Genomic DNA, 16,225 nt, shown 5'->3' on the forward strand with positions numbered 1-16,225 from the left:
GATAAAGGGATCAGACTATTTCTCTAAATTTCCCAACCCACTGCTCCAGCTTCATTTTTTCTTATTTTCTCTTTCTAAGATAGCCTTAGTTATTATTTTATCCTGATTCCATTGGGAGCTGGATATCACAGTGGGCCTCCCACTTCTGTAGATATGCCCCTCAGAGAAGGTTCTCAGACCTGGAAAGCATTTTGGAGGAGAGTAATGTACAGGCAGCCCAAGGACATGAAAAGTATAGAATTCCTTCTCCTAGGGAGCCTTTTCCTTTGTAGCTCCAGTGTCTAACCTAATTCTATAGAGCTCTCTAAGGTTCTGATTCTAGTGCGTGTGTGTGTTCATCCTTCATTCCCAAAGAAGACCATGCCATCAGAGAAATAATGACATCACTTGCACTTGACTTTGCTGTGAGTGAGGGAGGGTTGTGCAGGTCACCAGTCTCACCTCTTCCAGAGCCTTCTGAATCCAGTGACCAGATGTTCTTCAGGATGACTAGAGATGGCCCAGGATGAGGCAATTGGGGTTAAATGACTTGCCCAAGGTCATAGAGCTAGTGAGTGTCAAGTGTCTGAAGTGAGATGTGAACTCAGGTCCTCCTGACTCCTGCACTGGGGCTCTACCCACTGAACCACCTAGCTGCCCCTCTGATTCTACTAGAGAGATAATAAAGGAAATCTGCCATCAACAGTAAAGGAGTCAGAAAGTGATAGGTGAATATTAGAAGAGAAAACTGAAACAAAGAGCTTAAAAAAACTCAGAAAACTTATTCAAAGAATTTAAAAGTTATTAAGACAGAAAGAAAGATGAGCAGCAGAACATCAAAATGAGTCCAAACATGCCTGAATTTCAATTGCAACACAGAAAACTGAATCAATACCTAATGGGGCAGAGGATCCTGTGGATTCCTAAGAGAGCAAGGAAACATAGCTGCATGGCAATGAGTAAATAAAGACAGAAGAATTAGGAAAAAAAGAATTTATGGTTTACACCACAGCAATAACTGACAGAAAGGAAAAAGTTGAATCCAGTCATGAGTCTCTTCAAAGAAGTAAAAGAGAGATCAACTGATTGGTAATGCAAATAGAAAGAAATGAAAGACAACATCCACTGAGCTACCTAGCTGCTTCTAATAAAACTGCCAGGCAGGGACTCAGGAGGACAATTTTTTTCCAAATAAAGATGGCTTCTAGTGGATCTATAAGGTGACACACTGTAAAGGCCTATTCTAACAAGAAAATGACTTCCTGCTGCCCCATGTCAGATGTGCAAGAGACTCCTATGTGGGAAGTACTAAACAAAAGGCTCCTACTGAGTATTGGCCTGTTTTCTCCACCTGCAGGGGGAGTTTCAGAGTCTGGAGCCTGGAAGGGGAAGCTGAAGGTGCATCTGAAATTCCTTCATGAACAAACAAGAGCATCTTTGTTATGAGCCCATTGACCCCATTGCAAGGCAGAGTAAACTAGAAGCCAGCCAAAGACAGGATGAGCAGGTTTCTACCATGAACAGGACCAAAGTTAGCCATGGGATGAGGCTTACTCTCCTCATTTCCCTTGTTCTGGCTTTTCACCCTCAATCAGGGATATTCTGAAAGATTTCAAAGCAGATTAGTCATACCACAAAGCCATACACTTCCTTTGCAAGCACTACCTGAGAGCTCCTAGAAAAGTAGCATTTGTAGCACACGCTAGAGATGGAATTTTCCTGCATAAAAATGGAAAGCTGCTGGTCACAAACTTGGAAGTCTGCAGGACTCCAGCCCTCACTGCCTCTCTACCAGCTCTCTCTCCTTCATCCCACTCTGCCAAACCTCAGTTACCTAAACAAATATTCATTAATCTCAGTTGGATGTAGAAATCTTTACACAGTCTTTTCCTTTTCTTTTCCTGGATTATATGAAGATATAGCATGATCTACCCAGGAATCTTTAGGCTAGCAAACACAACTTTAATAGCAATAGTTCAATCTGGCATGCCTTTAGTGGAGTTAACACATCAATGGTGGAAAAGAACACCACCTGAGATTTCTACATGGCCAGGAGAGAAAGTAAAGTCTGGCAGTGCCTGGTTTGGATACTTTGTTCCAAAATTCTGTATCCCTAAAGAAAATGTGGGTGAGAATCTAGGACAGACACATGTGCAAAGCTGAAAACTGAACACTGAAAGATCCATAGTTCCACCTATCTGTAAAAAGCCTAGTAAACACTTCAAGACATGAAAAAAGAAAATACTCACTATGAAAGTCTCTGTATCCCAGGGCAGTGCTTAATGCAGAAAGTATTCATCAGGACGTCATAGGCACAGCAAGACATTAACTTCATTTCTTTGACGTTAACTAGTGCCTGTGTTACAATTTCAGCATCCTGAGTCTCATATAAGAGAAGAGGTACACAAGAAAGGTAGGAATATCCATTATCTCCTTTGGTTTTTCGCTCAACCCACTCCAGTAACTGTGACTTCATTTCCAGAGACGTTCTACATCTGAACTTCCTCTGCAGCTCACTTGCTATTTCAGCATTTAGAAAGCCAAACAAGAATTGCACCACCAGGGCCAAAAAGCTGGCATCATTCTCACTATATTCCCGCAGAAGTTCTCTGATATCTGGGATGGAGAAGTCAGGGCTCTTCTGCCATTCTTCATCTGGGCTCATCAAGTAGAACATGGCAGCAAAAAACTCTTGGAAACTCAAGTGAATGAAGCTGTAGCTGTTTTCACAGCCACTGTCTTTCTGAAAAATGTTCATGTCTAAGAAGGCAGAGACATCACCTGCCTCCAGGTTATGCCTCCTCAGGTCCTCCTCCTCAAACAGCACTTTCCTCTGCCAGATCCCCTCAGCAGCCAAGCCACAAAGGCCCTTCAAGTGCTGAGGCATAAAGTTCTTGTCATCAGGTGTGAGTGAATTGAAATAACACATGTACAGAGCAGTGGTCGTTTTCAAAGCCTGGAGGGGATCTTGACCTCTCTCCTCTTGTTGTTTCAGGCAAGTGCAGATAATCCAGTTCATTAGGGGAACAGAGCACATGGTGAAGAGTGGGGCATTGCCTTGTACTAAATTAAGGGCTTTTTTACCTAATTCCTCATTTCTGAAAAATTTGCAGAAATAGTCCATCCTCTGGCTCACAGAGAAGCCCAAGATCTCCACATGACGTGAATTCTCTAACAAAGGACTAAATTTTTCCAAAGCAGTGAGTCTTGTAGTGAGCAGCAAGGAGGCTTCAGGGAGCAGCATTTTCCTTAGTAAACTGCTCAGCAGGATGGACACTGGCCTCTGCTGGTTCCAATTCTGGCACAGATCACATCTGTTCTCATCACATGGGAATTTCAGCTCATCTAAACCATCAATGATGAATAGAAGTCTCTCTGCCTGGGACATGATTTCTGTCATAGGAGCCTGGTGGCCAGGCCAGTCACAGGCAATTAAATCAGCAAAACTGAGTACATTAACTCCTATTGTGTTCAGTTCTCTGCAAGTGAGATAGAAAACATAGTTGAACCTCTCCTGGTAGAGTTTTCCCTCTGCCCAGTCCAACATCACTTTGATGGCCAGGGTGGTCTTCCCAATACCGGCAGCTCCCTGTAGCACAACAGTGTGTGGTTGGATGCCTGTATTTTGATCAGGATCAAATAAAGCTGACACCTCTATGGGCTCTCCTTTTTCCTCCATAACCTTAGCATGTCTCCATCCTTGGACTAGGAGCTCATGGTGCTTCTGCTCCTTGTAACGATACTCCTGAAGAAGCAGCAGCTGTGCGAATCGGTGCTGAAAGAGCTCATGCTCCCCCGGACGATGGTTCCTATCCTTCATGAGCTGAAATTTCTTTCTCATTCATTCTCTGTACTTATTTCTTTCACCTAAAGGCAAAACACAGTACAGACATGTTCAGGATTAAATTTGCTGCGATATCTTTGAGAAAACTCTCAGAGAAAATGCTTTGGGCATCATTCTTCCCACAGCCCACATGCAGGTGAAGTTCTACCCCTGACTCTGCCCTCACCTCACATCTGCTGGTGTCCAAGGTAAGTTCCCAAACCCTGCCTGCAGCTCAGCTTCACTGAACTTTCTGAAACACAACTTTGACAACGACCCAGCCCTGATCAGAAGCCTTCAATGTCTCTGTCTTGCCCATCAGATAAATTCTAAGCTCATCCCACAATTCAAGGCCATTCTTAATTTCCCCCAGTTTTCCCAGATAGACGTTGAGCTACCTATACTCCACTGCCTAGTTAATGTTAAGCCACTCAAGTCAAATTTCAGCTTCATAAATATTTATTAAGTGCCTACTATATGCCAGGAAGTCTGCTAAGGGCTGGGGATATGAAGGACAAAAGAATCCTGTCCTCAGGAAGCTCACAATCTAAGAGAAAGAACATGCCAACAAATATGTGCAAACAAGACAAAGAGAGGAGAAACTGGAGATTGTTTCACCAGGAAAGGACTGACAGAGGGGACACTGAGGAAGGCTACTTGGAGAAAGTGGGATTTTAGTTCAGACTTTAAGAAAACCAGGGGGCGGCGGAGCCAAGATGGCGAGGTAGAAAGACGTACATACACATAGCTCCGAACCCACAAACCACAGAACGGCTAGAGGGGACCAACCCACGGCGAATTCTGCACCCAGAGACCACGGAATATTGGAGCGAGGGAGATTTCTGTTCCGGAGAGACCTGCAAACCTCTCGCAAAAGGTCCCTCACGCTGCAGACTCGGAGCCCAGCCCGGACCTGCGGCGGCCGCAGCTCCGAGAGGTACAGATCCGAGAAGGCTCAAGAGACGGGATCTCCAGCGGCTACACAAGCCCCCCCCACCCACAGGTGACTGACGGTGGTAGGTGAGAGAGTCTCTTTGGTGGGTCGAGAGGGGAGTGGGGTACCCCCATGGCTCGGGCCCCCCCAGGAGATAGAAGCTGAGAGGCGGCTGCAGACAGGGGCTCCCCAAACGGGCGGGAGCCTGGATTCATTGTGGAAGGTCTGTGCATAAACCCCCTGAGGGAACTGGGCCTGAGAGGCGGCCCTGCCCTGACCTGAGCATCTGAACTTAATTCTCACACTGAAAAGCAGCTCTGCCCCCGCCAAAAGCCCTAAGGCGGGAAGCAGCATTTGAATCTCAGTCCCCAAACACTGGCTGGGAGGACCAGGAGGCGAGGTGGGTGTGAGGAGAACATTCAGAGGTCAGGTCACTGGCTGGGGAGAATGCCCAGAAAAGGGAAAAGAGATAAAACTATTGAAGGGTTCTTTCTCAGAGAAAAGACACTTCCTCCCTTCCTTTCTGAGGAGGAAGAACAATGCCTGCCATCAGGCAGAGACACAGAAGTCAAGGATTCTGTGTCCCAGCCCACCCAATGGGCTCAGGCCATGGAAGAGCTCAAAAAAAATTTTGAAAATCAAGTTAGAGAGGTGGAGGAAAAACTGGGAAGAGAAATGAGAGGGATGAAAGAGAAGCATGAAAAGCAGATCAGCTCCCTGCTAAAGGAGAACCAAAAAAATGTTGAAGAAATTAACACCTTGAAAACTAGCCTAACTCGATTGGCAAAAGAGGTTCAAAAGGCCAATGAGGAGAAGAATGCTTTCAAAAGCAGAATTATCCAAATGGAAAAGGAGATTCAAAAGCTCACTGAAGAAAATAGATCTTTCAAAACTGGAATGGTAAAGATGGACGCTAGGGACTTGATGAGAAAGACAGATATCACAGAACATAGCGAGAAGATTCGAAAAATGGAAGATAATGTGAAATATCTTATTGGAAAAACAATTGACCTGGAAAATAGAATCAGGAGAGACAATGTAAAAATTCTGGGACTACCTGAAAACCATGATCAAAAGAAGAGCCTAGACATCATCTTCCATGAAATTATCAAGGAAAACTGCCCTGAGATTCTAGAACCAGAGGGCAAAATAAATATTCAAGGAATCCACAGAACACCGCATGAAAGAGATCCAAAAAGAGAAACTCCTAGGAGCATTGTGGCCAAATTCCAGAATTCCCAGGTGAAAGAGAAAATATTGCAAGCAGCTAGAAAGAAACAATTCAAGTATTGTGGAAATACAATCAGGATAACACAAGATCTAGCACCCTCTACATTAAGGGATCAAAGGGAATGGAATAGGATATTCCAGAAGTCAAAGGAACTAGGACTAAAACCAAGAATCACCTACCCAGCAAAACTGAGTATAATACTTCAGGAGAAAAAATGGTCTTTCAATGAAATAAAGGATTTTCAAATTTTTTTGATGAAAAGACCAGAGATGAAAAGAGAATTTGACTTTCTAACACAAGAATGAAGAGAACCATGAAAAGGTGAACAGCAAAGAGAAGTCATAAGGGACTTACTAAAGTTGAACTGTTTACATTCCTACATGGAAAGACAATATTTGTAACTCTTGAAACATTTCAGTATCTGGGTACTGTGTGGGAGTACACACACACACACACATGCACACACGCACACATACATAGAGACAGAGTGCACAGAGTGATTTAAAGAAGATGTGATCATAGCTTAAAAAAAATGAAATCAAGCAGTGAGAGAGAAATATTGGGAGGAGAAAGGGAGAAGTTGAATGGGGCAAATTATCTCTCATAAAAGAGGCAAGCAAAAGACTTATTAGTGGAGGGATAAAGAGGGGAGGCAAGAGAAAAACATGAGGTCTACTCTCATCACATTCCACTAAAGGAAAGAATAAAATGCACACTCATTTTGATAGGAAAACCTATCTCATAATACAGGAGAGGGGGGAACAGGGGCACAAGCATGGTTGGGGGGAGGATGGAGGGGAGGGCATGGGGAGGAGAATGCAATCCGAGGTCGACACTCATGGGGAGGGAAAGGACCATAAGAAAATAGAAGTAATGGGGGACAGGATAGGATGGAGGGAAATATAGTTAGTCCTATACAACACAACTAGTATAGAAATCATTTGTAAAACTAAACAGATTTGGCCTATATTGAATTGCTTCCAAGGGGAAGGGGTGGAGAGGGAGGGAGCTAAAGAAGTTGGAACTCAAAGTGTTAGGACCAAATGTAATGTTCTTACCACTGGGTAACAAGAAATACAGGTTAAGGGGTCAAGAAAGCTATCTGGCCCTACAGGACAAAAGAGAAGACGGAGACAAGGGCAGGGAGGGAGGATAGAGGAGAGAGCAGATTGGTCACAGGGGCAATTAGAATGCTTGGGTTTGGGGGGGGAGGGGATAAAAGGGGAGAAAATTTGTAACCCAAAATTTTGTGAAAATAAATGTTAAAAGTTAAATAAAAAAAAATTAAAATTAAAATTAAAATTAAAAAAAAAAAAGAAAGAAAACCAGGGAAGCCTGGAGATGGTGATGAGGAAGGAGAGAACTCCAGGCAAAAGCAACACTCAGTGACAATTCAATCAGCAACCAGAATGTCTGGTGCTCACCACAAACTATCTCCTCTCTTCTGTCTAAATATTGTCACTTCCTCAGGACTCAAGACCATTCCACTGTCTTGTGAGGCTTTCTTCTGATCATCCCAAATGCATGTGATTTCTCAACTCTTACACACTTCCATTCTTTTAAACCTATGTTGATCTGTTCACAGACACCTTATAATCATTCTTATCATTTGGTGACAAGGACCCAGGACTATAGTCACAGAATGACTGCACTTATAAACGTCTCTGGAAGGTTACCAAATCAAGTCTTGACTTATAATACTTACTTATTGTCATTTCAATGAGCACTAATTAAATGCCTACAGTACACACAGCACTGTAAGAAAATTCTATAATACCCCAATAATAACTTGTCTAGGTTCTTCATAACAACCACTACTATTAGGAACTCACCAGGTCATGAGGCTGCTTCTCACTTTTTGGACAGCTCTAAACACGTGGCAGTCCTGGTATTCACTGAGCTGAAATCTGCCTTCCTGTAAATTTTATCCCTGCTCTTACCTCTATCTTCATTTCTCTCCAGTCTATATTCTGATGTTCTTCTACTGACTCAAGGACTACTTCACCCTGGCAGCTCCCTCCAGCCAAGGAATTAACACAGTGGAAGCACCCTCCCAACTTAAATTTTAAAATATAATATTATCTATATATTATTATATTTAAATTTATTTAAATATTTCCCCATACCACTTTAATCCATTTCAACCTGTACTCAGGAGTCTTGTGGGCTACATGCAGCCTGAGGGCCCCCTTTCTGACACATCTTCTCTACATTACTTCTTTGAGCAATTTTGACAAACTGAGTGTATTATTTTGATGATTAGTAAAAGTAAAGGCATTAATGATGGAGGAGTCAAGAGCTATACTTTGCAAAAGAAATAGTATCAAGAACAAAGTATTTAAAATATCCAATGGCTTTGTGGGAGTTCATGAGTTAAAGTTTATATAGTGAAGTAAATATAGATATATATATTTTCAAGTATGTCAGGGTTTATGCATACATGTATCTACTGCATACCCATGTATAAGAATGCATATATGTATAAGAATATTTATCAGAGTCAACAAACATTTGTTAAGTGTTTAGTACATGTCAGGCACTATGCTAAGCCCCGAGGACACAAGAGGCAAAAGCCAGTCCTTTCCCTCACAGAACCCACAGTCTAGTTGGGGAAATTGCCAGACCTATATATACAAATGAGCAACATAGTAGAGAATAGAAAATAATGAAGAGAAGGAAGGCACTAGCATCTAGAGGTGTCAGGAAAACCTCAGTATAAAAGGTGGGATTTTAGCTGGGACATAACGCAAGTCAGGGAAACTGTAGGAGGAGATGATGGGGGAAAAGGATCCTAGGCATGAGGGACAACTAGAGAAAATGACAAAAGGCGTGAGATGGATAGTCTTGTTCAGGGAAATGCTAGTTCAGTGTCACTGGATCTAAGAGGACACTACCTGTCTCCAGCAATGCTATATTAGCTCTCTAATTATCCAGCATCCCATCTCAAATCTCCTCCCTCTCCATCTACCATACTACTACAAAATGACATTACTAAAGCATAGACATGATCACATAATGTTCCTCAACAAGAAACGCCAGCAGTTTCTATTATCTCTAGCAACAACATAGTGTAGATCTGACCATTCCACCTATTACTAAAAAGCGAGACTGCTAGTAATTGTTCATCTTGCCCTGCTATGAGGGATATTATTTGCTAAAATTCACAAAATTTTAATTCAACCAATGCTTGGGGCAATTGGGCAGGTTCCTGCAGCACATCCCCTTAAATTATACTGATGGGACCCCATTAATAGACAATGGAAGGTCCAGGATGACAGAGGAAAAAGAAAACTTAGCCTAGACTTACACAGAAAGTGGTTACTGACCTGAGGAGGTTGGAAGAACTGAAGCAGGAACTAATCCAAGATCCTCTGTAGGAAAGAAAAGCAGAAGACAATGAGACCAATCTGGTTCCTGAGGAGATAGTTAGGAAGGAGCTGACAATAGGAAAGGAGCTGGAGGTGGATTTCAGTTTGGGCCCTGAGGGGTTGGAATAAGCACCAGAATCTCTACAAATAAAGCCTGGTGGCTGACAAAAATACAATAATATGATTTGTAGGTTTTAAAAGGCTAACTATATGAAATAATGAATCAATGAATCACCAGCACTGACTGTGCCAGGCACTCCAGTACTAAAGGCATGTAGAGAACCAGGAGCTCAGGAGGAAAGGGAAATCTCTGCAGGCTTTACAGGGTTACAGAAGACTTCTTGAAGGAAGTGAGACTTGACCTTCCTGTCAAGGCAATGGGAGGATCTTCTGCATTGCCCAGGTGGAGGAAAGCAGAGGATCCAGAGCCCTCTTGTCTCCAACTTAGAAGAAGCTTGATTTCATATTGCTAACCTCTTGGCTCTTCTCTGAATTCTAAGGGAATAAATAGGAAGTTTTCATGTTTTAAATGATTAAGTTCAGATGTTCAAACTGAAGACTGATATTAAGTGGGCAAAACCACTGAACACACACCAGGGCTCCTACAGGAAGTTGTAAGTACACAGGAAGCTGGTGGTTTTGACCACAGTGTTTCCTGATAAGGCTGAACTTCTCTGAGAAACCCAGTGAGAGATGGACTCACAAATATCACACCACTACGTTAAAGATCCTACTTCATTGTATGCATTTCACAACTTTAAATGACATTTGCTGCTATTTCCAGCTTCTTCTCTCTCCCCCTATCACCATCAAAGATACCTGAATATCAAGTCCTAGTTAGGAGTGGGCACAGGCATGCAGAGTGTATGGGCCATTCCAGCACTCTCTCCATGACTATGAGATGACCTTTTGATAATGACCAATTAAGGTGTGGGGCAGCTAGGTAGCACAATGATAGAAGGCTGAACCTAAAGTCAGGAACACTCATCTTCTTGAGTTCAAAACTGGTCTCAGACACTAAGTAGCTGTGTGACCCTGGGCAAGTCCCTTAATTCTGGCTGCTTCTGTCCCTGATATGCAAAATGAGTGGGAGAACAGAATGGTAAACCACTCCAGTATTTTTGCCAAGAAAGCCCTATACAGGTTCATAAAGAGTCATTACTCAAAAACAAAAGTTTTCTTAATAAAACCAGCTTTTTCTCATCCTTCCTGTTGTGCATGACATCTGACTGACTGCATGTTATTTACCACTCATTCTCAAAGGAAAAGAACTTCTCCCCTTATTCCTGACTCCATACTCCAGGAAATTGTCTTAAATTCAGCAGTCTAATCACTATCTTCTTTGGACATTTTCTTTATGCTGACATACAATACTTAATCAAAGCCTGACCCAATTTCACTTTATCTCCTTTCTCCACTGGGCTCCATCACCCTTTCCCTCTTTCCTCTGCTGACACCACAGCTGAAATTTCCACCACTGTTTCCATTCTCCCACATCTACCATCTGCCGTTCTCTTCAATTCCTTCCCCACCTACTGGCTTCTTCTGAACATTCTCTAGTCACCAGTAAAGTCTCCTCATGGCCCAGATGTTCTTCCCCTCCAGTGGCTAGTATCTCAACTCTACTTCTCCCATCCTGATTGTTACGAAGAAGCACAGAGGTGTCCCTCCCTCCCCATCTCAGCCCTATATCATGTATCCCAGTGAAATCCTACTATTCTAAAGTTAAAAGTCAAAACATATTAATTGATAATGTTTAATATAAAATTTTGGAATAATCTCTTTGTTGTCTCTGAAGCAAACTCAGAGAATGCCTCTTCCTGTGTCGGCAGAGGCCAGCCAGGGCTGACTCTGCATTCCTTGGAGACCTTTAACCTATGACATATCTTGAATAATGGGTCTTTCCTTTGTATCTTATTATCTATAGACACATACTATGTTGTGACATGTTAGTGGTAAAGAGAATATAGACATCTTGGGTTCTATTGAACATTGTTTGCCCCTTCCTATGTCAGTTATGTGTTTAGGGCAGGAAGCCTGCCACTCACTAGTGGTGGGATTTCCTTCTTTATCACCGAGACATATGTTTACCCAGCTGGAATCCCAAGGCCTGACCAACATTACTTTGTTAATTGTCCTGTCTTACTGAATTTATTTTGTTCAACTAGGAGAGTTCCTTTCTCACGGCAAAATGTATATAAGCCAGAAAATTTCTGCACTGGGTAGCCAGAACATCTCTGGCTCCATAATGCATTATGTAACTGTTTTCTTTATGGGGAATTGATTAATTAATTAAATCATAAAATGTACGCATTTAGCCATGTTGCCTTTTCTTCAACAAGTTTTCAGGTCAACATAATCAAGTACTTATTAAGTACCTATGACACGCCAAACACTGACCTAGGTGTGGGCGATACGAACATAAAATGCAAGAGTGCCTGTCCTCAAGAAGCTTACATTCCTTAATAGGAAATTACTTGCAAATACAAAATCTGTAAAGCGTGAATATAAGGTAATTTTGGTTTGGGAGTAGCCCTAGAAGAGGATCCCAAGGAAGCAAGGAAAGAAGGGAGGGAGGGAGCAAAGAGGGAAGGCAGGAAGCAGGCAGTATGGAAGAAAGAAACTTTGGGGCCTGCACAAGGGTGAGAGGGAATCCCCAGCTCTCAGGTGGATCCTTACCCTTCCTGGCTCGCTCCCATAGCTCCCTCAGACCCATCTTCTCCCAGATGCTCAGAGCCAGCTCCCAGGCTTTTTGCTCTCCACGAGAACACACCAGGGCATCAGCCACTTCTGTGCGATCTGCCTTCTCCAGGCGGCCCCTGGGGAGACAGTCCACCAGGTACAGCTTGAATTTCTTCAGCTCCTCCGATGTCAGGTTCTCCAAGTGCCTGGCCAGCCTGCAACGGATAGTCTCAGCCATGGCAGGCCCCTATGCTGCCCCACCTCTGACTAAGTGGGACAAGAAGGAAGAGAAAGTAAAAATGAAATAGTCTGGGGCCAGCAGCATCAGTAGGGTCTAGGCCACGCCCCTGGAGCTCAGAACCAGGCAGCAAGACGGGGCTCCGCCCCAGAAACTTCCTCCAGAGGACTGGGGCTTGGGGCCAGCCTTCTTTTTCTGACTATTAACTCTTAATGGCCTGCACTATTCCCAGCAGATGGTCAGAGGAGCAGGGGCCAATGAGAATGGCACTGGGGAGAGGAGTCTGTATGAGCCCGGCAAAGCCCAGATTTGCATCTCCCCTTCTTCCAGCTGAGCCTCCAGCTTAGATCGACCTAGTGACTTAGAATCAGAGGTCCTGGATTCAGATCCTACCGACGACAGTCACTCTCTATACCACCCTAGGCAAGTCACTTAACCTCCATAGGCTTCAGTTTCCTCTTCTGTAAATGCAGGGCAGGAATTAGAATAAATAGCCTCTGAGATGCCTGCCGTTTCACAGGCAATATTTGTAAAGCATTACCACAAATATAGCAGGGACTGTTAATATTTAATATAAATTTTAGACTCTAATAAGGGCCAAAGTTTGAATTGGGAGGAGTCTGGACCTAATAGTCTCCTTTGTTTAGAGGATGCCTACACCTTGGGTTGTGAATAAACATTTCAAAGGCCTGTTTAGGACAGGATGTCTGCAGTCTGGGCGATGGGACTTTTCCTTACCTTGAATCACAAAGGCATGCTAAGGAAGGAAGATGCCCACAGCCTGAGATCACAAAACCTAATTACAATGTGTTTACAATGTGAGAACTCCTTTCTCATGGCAAAATGTACTTAAGACAGTCAATTTATGTACTAAGTCAGCCAGTTCTGATCCTGGCTCCATAGCGCTATGTAACACGTTTTCTTTATGGGGAATTGCTTAATTAATTAAATCATAAAATGTATGCATTTACCCTGTTGCCTTTTCTCTAACAAAGTTTTCAGGTCAACAGGACTTAGTAAAACTTAAAAGAATTGAACTTCCAGGTGCTTAACAAATGGTTGTTTCTTCCCCCACAATTTCAGCTCTTCTTCTGTAATCCAATGACGACTTAATTGTTTTCTAGAAATGTCGATCAGCCTGTCCTCTCTGTGTTAGTGGGCATCCTTCTAATATCGTACTCTTCCCTTATAACTGTGACTCACATTTCTAGAACTAGGCAGGGGGTGGTCTCTGAGCTGAGCTTTGAAGGAAACTGTGTTCTCAGTATTTTATGTAACAGGAGTTGCTTGGTCTCTCTGTATCTCGCCATTTTCCTGAGGTGGGTACAGACTGTGCTTAGATCAAGGGTAACTTGGGCTACAGAGAGAAGTCTTAAGTGTGATGCTTGAGTACTACTATACAATAAAACAGGGCAAAGAAAGGAGAGAAGACAGAATTTCTTTTCTGAGACACTGACATGGCAATGATGTGGTTCAGGGGTTTAGGGAACCAAAAATATCAAAATAAAGGGAAGAGTCATCATTAAGGACTTCAGGGACTCAGACAGTCTTTAAGTCAAGTGGCAACATTTTATTTTGACACTACAAGAGAAGTAAAGATTTTTACGGAACTTGCAAACTAACAACGTTATGCTAAAACTTATATACTAAAAATGTTCATTGAATTGTGAGCCAAGTATGCTAAGTAGGTGCTCTGAGGAAGGATCCAGGAGTGGTTAAGGAGAACTCAGTCCATAAAGGAACAGGAAATTTTTGTATTTACTGAACAGGCATTTTATCCAGAACTTACTACAAGAGTCAGCCCCATTAGGTTGCTAGTTCTTTAAGGAGCTCTCCCAGCTTTATAAGCATCATGATAAAATTTTCCCAATTGACTAACATATGGGTTGACTCCAAGAATGCTTTCCAGATGACTCTGGGACCCCAGTAGTGCAGGGGTCTTCCTGAACATCATTATTTCCACTACACCATGTTAGGGCATCAGGGTTTTTGCAGAAGTTCTCTTCTTTTGGACACTAATGCAAAGAGATTACTTTAAAGGCAGAAATTCCACAGTGGACAATAAGGGAAGAGGTTACTATGAAAAGCAAAAGACAGTGAAGGGAGGGATTTGAGGGACAAATGGGGTCAAGTTCTCAGCCCTAGGAGAAAATCTTCTCTTTAAGTACTTGTTAGAATAAGGGATCTCAAATAAGGAACCATGCATACATTTCAGGGGATCTATGAACATGGTTGAGAAAAATTACATCTCTCCTTCAATATAATTTGTTACCTTTATTGTTTTTGAAATTCAAAGTTCTATTTTTTATTTTTATTTTTAATTCCTATTCATTTATTTTTAGTTTTCAACATTCAGTTCCACCAGGTTTTGAATTCCAAACTTTTTCCTCATCTCTCCTCTCCTCCCACCCCAAGAGAGCATGCATTCTGATTACCACTTCTTCTAATCTGTCCTCCCTTCTATCATACACCCTCCCTTCTCTAATAACCATCCCCTCATTTTTCTTAGAGGACAAGATAGACTTCTACATTCCATTGCCTGTATACCTTATTTCCTTTTTGCATGTAAAAACAATTTTTAACATTTGTTTTTAAAACTTTCAGTTTCAACTTATCTCCTGTTCTCCCTCCCAACCCATTCTCACTGAGAGGGCAAGCAATCCAATATACGTTATACATGTGTTGTTATGCAAAAGACTTCTATAAAAATCATGTTGTGAAAGACTAAATGTTTTTCCCTCCATCCTATCCTGCCCCCATTTGTTCTATTCTCTCTTTTCACACTATCCCTCCTCAAAATTGTTTACTTCTAATTACATCCTCCTCCCATTAGCCCTCCCTTGTAACATCGACCAACCTCTACTTACCTTCTTCTCCCCTACTTTCCCATAGTGTAAAATAGACTTTCATAGCAAATTGAGTATGCATGTTATTCCATCCTTAAGCCAAATGTGATGAAAGTAAGGTTCACTTTTTTCCTTTCACCTTGCCTCTTTTCCCTTCCACTGAAAAAGCTTCTGTGTGCATCTTTTATGTGAGAGATAATTTGCCCCATTCTATTTCTTCCTTTCTCCTACCAATATATTCCTCTCTCACCCCTTAATGTTATTTCTTTAGATATCATCCCTTCCTATTCAACTCATCCTGTGACCTCTGACTATATGTATATAATCCCTTCAACTTCCCTTGTACTGAGAAAAGTCTCAAGAGTTATATTATCTTTCCATGTAGGAATGTAAACAGTTCAACTTTAGTAAGTCTCTTATGATTTCTCTTTCCTGTTTACCTTTTCATGCTTCTCTTGATTCTGGTGCTGGAAAATCAAATTTTCTATTCAGCTCTGCTCTTTTCATCAAAAATGCTTGAAAATCTTCTGTCACTGAATTACCATTTTCCCCTGAAGTATAATACTCAGTTTTGATGGGTATGTTTGTCTTGATTTCATCCTAGCTCCTCTGATGTCTGGAATATCATATTCCAAACCCTCAGATCCCATAATATCAAAGCTGCTAGATCTTGTGTTATCCTAATTGTATTTCCATAATACTCAAATTGTTTCTTCCTTACTGCATGCAATATTTTCTCATTGACCTTGGAGTTCGTGAATTTGGCTATAATATTCCTAGGAGTCAATCAGTGGATTCCTTCAGTATTTGTTTTATCCTCTGGTTCTAGATTATCAGGGCAGTTTTCCATGATACTTTCCTGAAAGATGATGTCTAGATTCTTTTTGATCATGGCTTTCAGGTAGCCAAATAATTTTTATATTGTCTCTCCTGGATCTATTTTCCAGGTCAGTTGGTTTTTCTTTTTCTAATGAGTATATTTCATATTGTCTGCTATTTTTTCATTCCCTTGCTTTGGTTTTATAATATCTTGATTTTTCATAAAATCATTAGCTTTCATCTGCTCCATTCTAATCATTAAAGAATTATTTTCTTCAGTGGACTTTTGGACCTCTTTTTCCATG

The 16,225-nt window shown here is 42.0% G+C and overlaps 1 protein-coding gene across 2 annotated transcripts in view; it reads right to left on the minus strand.

Annotated features, from left to right (window-relative positions):
• LOC140504873 (NACHT, LRR and PYD domains-containing protein 3-like) overlaps positions 1-12,450 on the minus strand; it is a 396,422-nt gene extending 383,972 nt beyond the window's left edge. The window contains exons 1-3 of one of the 2 annotated variants that reach the window (XM_072610238.1): positions 12,015-12,328; positions 9,294-9,338; positions 2,229-3,846 (exon numbers count right to left, since the gene is read on the minus strand). In XM_072610238.1, the coding sequence (XP_072466339.1) occupies positions 2,229-3,820 (1,592 nt within the window). In that variant the 5' untranslated portion in view covers positions 3,821-3,846; positions 9,294-9,338; positions 12,015-12,328. Of the gene's footprint in view, positions 1-2,228; positions 3,847-9,293; positions 9,339-12,014 lie in introns of both variants that reach the window. The other variant, XM_072610239.1, reaches the window with a different exon arrangement.
• Between the last annotated feature and the right edge of the window lie 3,775 nt (positions 12,451-16,225).

Source organism: Notamacropus eugenii, chromosome 5, assembly GCF_028372415.1.
Source record: "Notamacropus eugenii isolate mMacEug1 chromosome 5, mMacEug1.pri_v2, whole genome shotgun sequence".
NCBI lineage: Eukaryota > Metazoa > Chordata > Mammalia > Diprotodontia > Macropodidae > Notamacropus > Notamacropus eugenii.